This window comes from Oratosquilla oratoria, chromosome 18 (genome assembly GCF_046742065.1).
Source record: "Oratosquilla oratoria isolate Oo_2021 chromosome 18, ASM4674206v1, whole genome shotgun sequence".
Classification (NCBI taxonomy): Eukaryota; Metazoa; Arthropoda; class Malacostraca; order Stomatopoda; family Squillidae; genus Oratosquilla; species Oratosquilla oratoria.
This window is the reverse complement of record NC_134794.1, coordinates 4,720,072-4,730,071: the sequence shown is the minus strand read 5'-3', so window position 1 is coordinate 4,730,071 and position 10,000 is coordinate 4,720,072. Positions and strand designations below refer to the sequence as shown.

The window sequence follows — 10,000 nt, the reverse complement described above, 5'->3', positions numbered from 1 at the left end:
CTTGATGAGTCGCTGCTGTTTTTATCTTCTTTTTTTAATTTGTTTACTCATTCATTTGTTCTTTATTCGTTTATCTACTCACTCGTTTATTCATCTATATCTCTATTTCTTTTCTTTTTCTATTTATTGGTTTTTATACGAGTTTATGTGTTCTTATCGAGGATTTTGCAAACATCATTCCAGCCGTGCCAGCGAGGAAACCTTACCTTTTCCGGGGCCTTAATCGCATCGTCGGGGGCACCAAGGCCGCCCCTGGAGAGATCCCCTACCAAGTGAGCTTCCAGGACATCTCCTACGGCTTCGACTTCCACTTCTGCGGCGGCGCCGTCTATAGCAACAACTACGTCATCACGGCGGCGCATTGCGTCGATGGAGAGGACCCAGAAAACCCGAACAACTTGAAGGTGAGCATTTGGCCGCTTAAGGGTTGAAATATGTTCGAGTATGTGTATATAGAGAAGGATATGCGTTTTTTTTTCCTTATGAACCAAAGTGTATACACATGCCTATTCGGAAACATATCCGATTAGATATATGCATCTAGGCATACGGTTCATATATATTTATGGATATATATATCGCACTTGTCATGAGGTTACCCGGTTCGAGTACTGGGCAGTACCACAATTCAATTTCAAGCATGCTGGCCTTTGATGGCTTAGAATTAAAGTGCATTGGGGTTGTTAAAATGTATCTCTAATCGCTGGGACCCATTCAGTGTTGTACATATGTATATATATATATATATATATATATATATATATATATATATATATATATATATATACACATAAGAAGATATCTCTCTTGATGGCACATTTGTAAAATAATACTGATGACCCACTTTCGGAGAAGATTACCGAAGATATAGAGATCTGTATATTTCGATTTCACTTACTGTGATCCTCTTCTGCTGAATTAAAGATCACAGTAAGTGATCGAAATATACAGATCTCTATATCTTCGCTGGGACCCATTCAGTGTTGTACATAAGTATATATATTTATATATATAATATATTTATATATATATTTATATATATATATAATATATATATACATATGTGTGTGTGTATATATATATAGATGTATATATATATATACATATATATGTATATATATACATATATATATATATATATATATATAACCATTTGTATAATATGCATCTCCAGTATATTTCCTTCCATTCTTATACGAGTATCGTCACTTGCACCAGGTGGTGGTCGGTGAGCTGAACCTGTCCCTGGTGGAGACGACGGAACAAGACGTCAAGGTCTCCGGGATCGTCCAGCATGAGGACTACAACGGATACACCATCGAGAACGACATCGCCCTCCTGAGACTCGCGTCCCCTCTGGCCATGAACAGCTACGTCCAACCCATCGCCCTTCCTGAACCGGGGTTCACTGCCATCGGAGAGTGCGTGGTCTCCGGATGGGGCACGACCAGCGAGGGGGGATCAGCCTCGAACGATCTCCTGAAGGTCTCCGTTCCAATCCTCAAGGATGATCGCTGTAGAGATCTCTACGGTTCTGCAAATATCGTGGACTCGATGATCTGTGCCGGGTATCCCGCAGGAGGCAAGGACTCCTGCCAAGGAGACTCCGGAGGACCTCTGGCTTGTGGGGGCCCTGGCAGTTCCCGCTACCTGGCCGGTGTTGTCTCCTGGGGCTACGGCTGCGCCCGTCCGGACTACCCGGGTGTCTACACCGAAGTCTCCTACTTCGTCGACTGGATCAAGGCTAAAGCTGTTTGAAAATAACGATTCTGTGTCTCAGGCGTACATCTGCCTCCAACTATAATGGGTGTAGTAGTTGTTTTTTGTTTTTTGTTTTTTTTAAAGGTGACGACCCTAGCAGCAGCTAAATTCTTAGTCAAAGCCCATCAGTTTTCTTTCTTTCTTTTTCAAAGTTAGGGAAGTTTTGACCACTTTCTTAATGCTTTGACGATGTAAACATTCACAAGTATCACAGTAAACAAACTCTCCTTCAGATGAACTGAGTAGGAACAGCTGCAACTGTTGTTTGGACCGAAACCATCCTACTCTGAGTAAAGAACAAAATGTCTAAGCACAATTTTAGCAGCTGTATATTGTTTTTGTTTTTATTGCCAGCTTCACAATAGTGTCTGAATAGTTTCTCCTTTGTCTTGTACAAAAGACAAAGAGAAGATGCTGTCCTGATTTGGTCTCTTGTTTTGATTTTCTTCCCTACTTGATGGCAAAGGACCGTTGCCGTCATTCCAATTGCAGCAAAGAATTTTGCCACACTCTTTGAAATAAATCACAAAATTAACGTCTTCTATTCTTAGCCCATACTTGAGACTAGAATTATCTTTTCTAATATTCTATTCAACGTAACCAGTTTTTATGCTTGGGAACACTATAACACCAAAAAGTTGAGTTACAGAGATTTGATTTCAGTTCAGTAGAACGAAGGGATAATGGAAATTAAGTGATCTTTTTTTAAGACGATCACAAAACAAAAATGCTGAGTGACTTGATCCTTAGGGATGTCACTAAAGTTTCTAAACATTGACTAAATAACATATGTAGTCAGTACCCAAAGAGACTAGGGAGTGATTCTTAATCCTAGATACCATACGGGATCATTCTCCTCGTCACGATGATGTACTTTACATATTTCATCCTGGCTAACTCCAGACAAGTTTATTCAACTTAATGACGTCATTGCAGCAAAGAAGATTAATCCTTTTAGTACGAAAATACATTTTACAGAGTTTATTCTGTCTATCGCCACAAGATCTCATTCAACATAGGAATTGATCTGAAATCTCAACACAAGGATCATTAACAATGTAAACCTTTGACCCAATCGAAAGGGAATTCGACGTGTGGCGGAGGGATAAGGATGCCACTACCATGTCCCCTTCCTCTCCTCCATTTTATTTTTTATTTTCCTTGCTCTCCCTTTCTCCTCTCTTCCTCCCCTTCTATAACAGTATCTATGAGTACTTAGAATTACAAAGGATTACAAAGGAGGAGGATGCCGACAGGAGACCTTTTGGTCCATAACTAGGTCGGATGCGGAAAAAATTATAATAATGATAAATAGATAAAAGAAGAATAAATAAAAATTATAATAGTATAGATATAAATAATGATTCCCGTAGTTTTGGTTTTACATTCATAACACAACCTGTTCGTATTCTGAAGTAGTATCAGAACCGTCCAGAGCAGCGTTTCTGAACCTTTTTACCCTTGCATAACCTTTAAAATAAATTGCATGTCTCAAGGAACCCCTGCTCAAGAAAAAAAAGAAGAAGAAAAAAAAACATATACCATATCTTTCTCATTTTATTTTCATCGTAATAATAGGTTAGACAGGATGATGTCTATATTACATTATTACAATAACCAAGAATATGTCGTGCGTGTTTAATTATATTACGTATATGAAATTATATAAAAAATCAAAAGTGAATTAGCTTATCTCACTTGTTCTCGCGGAACCCTTAGGGACCTTTTGCGGAACCTTAGGGTTCCGGGGAACCTTGGCTGAGAAACGCTGGTCCAGAGGACTATACTCGTGGGTCCTTAATGAGGTTGTGCCTCTTATCCTTTGTACTGTTGACATAAATGTTGAGGAGCTTACACCAGAAGACGCTCAGTACCTGCGGCCGAAGTCTTCATCTTTGTCCAATACACGTGGGGGAGGTCATAGTTACATACATACATATACCATACATATACCAAAGGCTTTTCCCCCTACATAGGGGGGTAGCCAAAAAGAAAAAGGCATAGAAACCACTCCCACCCATTCCATTTCCTATATATTCCACTCCACTCCACCCTTATATATATTCCACTCCCCTCCACCTTTTCAAGAAAAGGTCATAGTTACCGCTAGGAATAGAAGTGCAGGGCTCGAACCCGGGTCTAGGAGGAGACCTTCCGATTATGTTAGCCTTACTGGTCGTTCGTGATTTATGTTAAGAGTTAACATTAAAGGATAAAGTCGAAGAGGCTTCCGGTTGAATAGCAGAAAGAATGAAGTACTTGTTTTCTTTTTCTCTCGTGATTAATCATGGCCTTGGATCACGTGTTGGACTAGTGATCGACAGCTATTATCCTCCCGGAAGAGAGTCTAGAGCTCATATATGACCGATCTATCGGTATTTGTATATTTGTTTGTTTGTTTAAGTTTACTTATTCATCTATCATTTTATTTAATTGACTATTTGTTTACATATTTATCACTCCAAGTAGTTTGGATAATTGATTTTCATACTGACAATGTCATGTACGTGTCGAATCTTTATCCCCCCCATCCTGGAAGTTGGACTCGTCTAGGCAAGCCCCCTATTGCCCCATTCTTCATGAGAGAGAGATATCCCTTTTTCCCACCTCTTATCTCTGCCGCATATTCAACAGAGAGGAAAAACCCTGGACCGACACAGGCTAAAGAGGAACTTAACCGGGCAAAACGACTTGGTCGACAAGGCACGCGCTCCGTGGGATGTAACGCAAGACGTTTTAACCACTTCAGAGTCAAATTCTCGCGCGCAGCATCGGCTGCCATATGTACGATGCATCACACTACTTGCGTTATAGAATATAAAGTCACTGTAGTATTACTCGTTCTCTTTTACCCTGAGTAGTAATAAACGCAGAATACATGATCAAACCAGTTCACAAAATCCGGGGGTAACTCATGTACAACTACAAAGACGTATATGTATATATATATATATATATATATATATATATATATATATATATGTATATGTATATATATATATATATATATATATATATATATATATATATTATATATATATATATATATATATATATATTGATAAGTATTTTAGACAAATTATTTGGATGATGGAGAACATAAACACAGGGGAAGGCTCGGAACCCTAAACACTCTAACGTTTCGTTCGCGAAGAACTTCTTCAGAGAGTGTATGTAGAACTGCAATTGAAGTTTATGTACTAAATCTAATTATCTTTTCGGACACTTGGGAAAGGTCGTTTTTCTGGCGTGCTTTAGAATTAATATACTAGTTTCTTTAGCTAAATTGATAAACCCTCCTCGATGATTCGATGAATTATTAGTTGAAATATATGCTGATTCAACAATTCTTCTAGTGAATTTATCAAAACCTTTATGTAGCACTTCAGCTTCTCTCCAGTTTGGTAAATGATCGAATTTTTCCGCATGAACTACTAAAGAATTAGATGTCCTATGTGCTTTTATGTCGTTTTTATGTTCATAAATTCTTTTTTCTAATCCTCTTGACGATTCGCCAAAATAAGCCATTGAGCAACTATTGCACGGGATTTTGTATACGACGCTGTTTTCGGAATTGGTTCTCTTTTCAGAAGTCTTTATTGAATCACCTATCCTCTTGTTAGTTATTTTAGCTATGTTCATACCTGATTTTGTTAAATATTTGTCTATTATTGGTGACGTTTCTGAGCCAGGTACTGATATAAGATTTGTATTATTTGTTATCATTTCTCTCTTTCTTTCAGTGATTGTAAATATTTATTGCTTTTCTTTTTGTTCTTTTCAACATTCCCTCTGGATATCCAAGTTTGTCAAAGGTTTTCATAATGTAATCAAATTCGCCTTCTAGGTATTCATTACTACAGATTCGTAGTGCCCTGAGAAAAAATCCTATTACTATACCACTCTTTGTCCTATCATCATGTGTGGAGAAGTAATGTACTAAATCCTCTTTGTTAGTTTCCTTTCTGTATACTGAGAAAGTTACAGTTTTTTCCACTCGTCGTATTAACGTTTCTAGGAAGGGCAATTGTCCGTTTTGTTCCTCTTCTACGGTGAACTGAATATCGCTGTTGACCGCGTTAAGCATTCTCACTTTATTATTTACATTGGTGTTTTCGGGGATGAATTGTTGAATCAGCATATATTTCAACTAATAATTCATCGAATCATCGAGGAGGGTTTATCAATTTAGCTAAAGAAACTAGTATTTTAATTCTAAAGCACGCCAGAAAAACGACTTTTCCCAAGTGTCCGAAAAGATAATTAGATTTAGTATATAAACTTCAATTGCAGTTCTACATACACTCTCTGAAGAAGTTCTACGCGAACGAAACGTTAGAGTGTTTAGGGTTCCGAGCCTTCCCCTGTGTTTATGTTCTCCATCATCCAAATATATATATATATATATATATATATATGTATATATATATATATATATATATATATATATATATATATATATATATGTGTGTGTGCTAATAAGAACACGGGTACGTGTGTTCACTTATGCAAAGTAGACCACTTGGAAAAAGGAAACTAACGAAGCAGAGCGCTTTCGTATATTACATCTTCAGTGCAAAAAGTACTTTTTGCACAGAAGATGTAATATACGAAAGCGCTCTGCTTCGTTAGTTTCTTCTTCCAAGTGGTCTACTTTGCATATATATATATATATAATATATATATATATATATATATATATATATATATACATATATATAATCAAGACGCTGACGCCGTCATCCTCGTATCCCACCCGCGCCTCATGACGTCAACGTTGCCGTCATCGTCCCGAAATGGTGCAACGTGATGACAGTCCTCAGCCTCCTAATGAAAACTCCAGCCGTCTTGACTGACCCTTCCTGAGCGATGACCTGACCCAAGGTGACCTTGTTGTCTTGGGCGATTTTATTCAGCGGAAGAGTGGTCCCGTGGCGTGAATGGGTTAGACCAGGGGTTCCCAAACTATGGGTCATGACCCATAAAAAGGTCATGACCCATAAAAAGGTCATGACCCATAAAAAGGTCATGACCCATAAAAAGGTCATGAACCTTTATCTGAGGGTTATGGAGGGTCCAACTGTATGTACGTGTATTCAGCCACACAGACCCGCGTTTCATTATGCTTGTATCAAAAAAGCAAACACATACTTTTCATTAGAATGCGTGAATTAATAAATCCTTGTTAATAAACACTAATAAACAATAAAAAAATATTGCTCTCTGCTGTGGTTAATGTTTTAAATCTTAAAGTAATGTACATGCAATATCAAGAGTTAGTACGTTCTCAAAAGGCTTATAATAAAGGTGAGGATTATGGTAGGTGATCTATTAGAGGTGTTCAAGTGGATCAAAGGCTTTAACAAAGGTAATGCAAGCAAGGTCACCATATTAAAACAACACGGCAGGACTCACAGTAATGGTTATAAACTGGGCAAACTTAGATTTAAAAAGGAAATAGGCAAGAATTGGTTTACTAATAGGGTGGTCGACGAATGGAATAGACTTAGTAATCATGTAGTGAGCGCTGAAACTATCAGTTGTTTTAAGAAACGATTAGACAACTTTATGGGTGAGGATGACAAGTGTTGATGGATACGGAACTGCCTGGTGTAGGCCTTATGGTCTCTTGCAGTCTCCTTCATTCTTATGTTCTTATATAGGCTTGGTATTACTGAAGAAGAGTCTGGGAGACACTTGGTTAGACCAATTCAAAACAATCCGGTCGCCGCAATGGCTATTCTTTTGTTATCATACGACGGCGGGGTAAGACCGTCTACAAGTATACGAGCGACGGTAAACCACAGTCCACATCGATCCACATCGACAAGCTCTTCTATCCACTTCTACCCGCCCTTCGTTCTACTTCCCCACCCCAAATCTCTCCTTTGCCAATAGTATCCACAGGGATGTCAACCGTTTTGGCTCCCTTTGCCAATAGTATCCACATGGATAGAAACGCTGGACCCGTTCCCATTGATGTCAACCGTTGAGGTTCATCCTGAAGAACGTCCTCCACAGGATCACAAGAGCTGATCCTTGACCTAAGAAGGTTGAAAATATCAATTAATCATTTCTACCATATGGCGTTTGTACTCCAATTTCCCCCCGTAATAGTCACTGATTGATTAATTTATTTATCTATTTATTTATTCATCTATTTATTTATTGCTTATTATCTATGTTTATTTATCATTATTATTATTATTATTATTATTATTATTATTATCATTATTATTATTATTGTTATCATTGTTGTTGTTATTGTTATTGTTATTGTTATTATTTTTGTTATTGTTATTATTATTATAATCATTATTATTACTATTGTTGTTATTATCATTATTATTATTATTATTATCATTGTTGTTATTGTTGTTATCATTATTATTATTATTATTATTATTATTATTATTATTATTATTATTATTATTATTATTATTATTATTATTATTATTATTATTATTATTATTATTATTATTATTATTATTATCATTATTATTATTATTATTATTATTATCATTATTATCATTATTATTGTTATTATTATTTATTTATTTATCTTTTCTTTTAAGTCGATATCTTAAAGACTTCGGTGAAACTTTTACGGACCAGAATCACGCAGTATTCTTTTTATGATCGGAGACCTCGAAAATAATACTGATCAATTTTATATCACAATAAATCTACTTTCGGCTCTTATTCTCCAATTCCACCTTGACCACCACCTCCTCCTCCTCCTCCTCTATGTCTCTGCCTCTCCGGTGCGATATTGTCCCCAAGGATAGAAGCGCTAGATATTGCCCACGAAAAAAATACACACACACACACACACACACACACACACACACACGCATACATATATACATGCAAAGTAGACCACTTGGAAAAAAGAAACTAACGAAGCAGAGCGCTTTCGTATATTACATTTTCAGTGCGAAAAGTACTTTTTGTACTCGATATAATATACGAAAGCGCTCTGCTCCGTTAGTTTGTTTTATTTTTCCAAGTGGTTTACTTTGCATAAGTCTACACACGTACTCGTGTTCTTATAAGCATATTTACATGTGTGTGTGTGTGTGTGTGTGTGTGTGTGTGTGTGTGTGTGTGTGTGTGTGTGTGTGTGTGTGTGTGTGTGTGTGTGTGTGTGTGTGTGTGTGTGTGTGTGTGTGTGTGTGTGTGTGTGTGTGTGTGTGTGTGTGTGTGTGTGTGTGTGTGTGTGTGTGTGTGTATGTCAGTGTAGGTCCGATCTATGGGTAATGCTGTGACCTTGGCGTTATAGAATATAAAGTCACTGTAGTATTACTCGTTCTCTTTTATCTGAGTAAACAGAATCCGGGGCTAACTCGGTGTGTGTGTGTGTGTGTGTGTGTGTGTGTGTGTGTGTGTGTGTGTGTGTGTGTGTGTGTGTGTGTGTGTGTGTGTGTGTGTGTGTGTGTGTGTGTGTGTGTGTGTGTGTGTGTACATAGAGCAAATTATCTTGTAGGTAATAACCAGCGTTTCTATCCTAGTGGACAATACCAAAGTTGACAAAGGAAGGACTGTGAAAATCAAAAGTGACCAGCATTTTTTTTTCCAGTCTTCAATTATAAAAGAGTTACGTGACTGGTCCGTAAAGGTGGCACTCCGTAAAATACTGACTACCTGAAACTTTAGTCAGTACTTCTGTTGGGACGTGTAGAGTGAAGAGGACGCCTTCAGCCATAGCTAGGCGTCTCCTGGGGTAATCTCCTTTCAAGTTTATAACCCTATGGAATAGGATTTCTGTATTCTAGAAATCTTTAGAGAAGAGATCCAGGAATGTTATTGTGAAGAAACGGACCGTCGTTCTTGAACATCGCAGCTGTCCGTGTTCGCAGCTGATAGAGGGAGAGAGAGGGAGAGAGAGGGAGAGAGAGGGAGGGAGAGAGTGAGAGTGGAAGGCTGATACCAGTTGTGAACCTCTCCCACGTTGTGGGTCACGCATTGCACATTCACAGGCCGTATTAGGATTGGTTACATGATATTTTTTTATCCAAGCAACTCCATTAGCCTGGAAAGCTCCCACCATTCTTACCCTCCGAGTGCTAAATAGTTTTCTTCTTTTTTTATCTCATTGTATTTCGTTTTATTTAACTTCAACACATGTCTGTTTGAGTGGAAGGTGGTAGCAAGGGGACGCAGGATAATAGAGGATTGATATATCCTCTAACGCAGCGTTTCTCAACCTTTTTACCCTTGCGTATCCTTTAGAATAAAT

General features: G+C 37.7%; 1 protein-coding gene across 3 annotated transcripts in view; it reads left to right on the top strand.

Annotated features, from left to right (window-relative positions):
* The window catches only part of LOC143035002 (trypsin-1-like), a 5,331-nt gene extending 3,035 nt beyond the window's left edge, over window positions 1-2,296 (top strand). For all 3 annotated transcript variants that reach the window (XM_076201392.1, XM_076201394.1, XM_076201393.1), the window contains exons 2-3: window positions 184-404; window positions 1,219-2,296. In XM_076201392.1, the coding sequence (XP_076057507.1) occupies window positions 184-404; window positions 1,219-1,758 (761 nt within the window). In that variant the 3' untranslated portion in view covers window positions 1,759-2,296. The remainder of the gene's footprint in view (window positions 1-183; window positions 405-1,218) is intronic.
* Window positions 2,297-10,000: the final 7,704 nt, after the last annotated feature.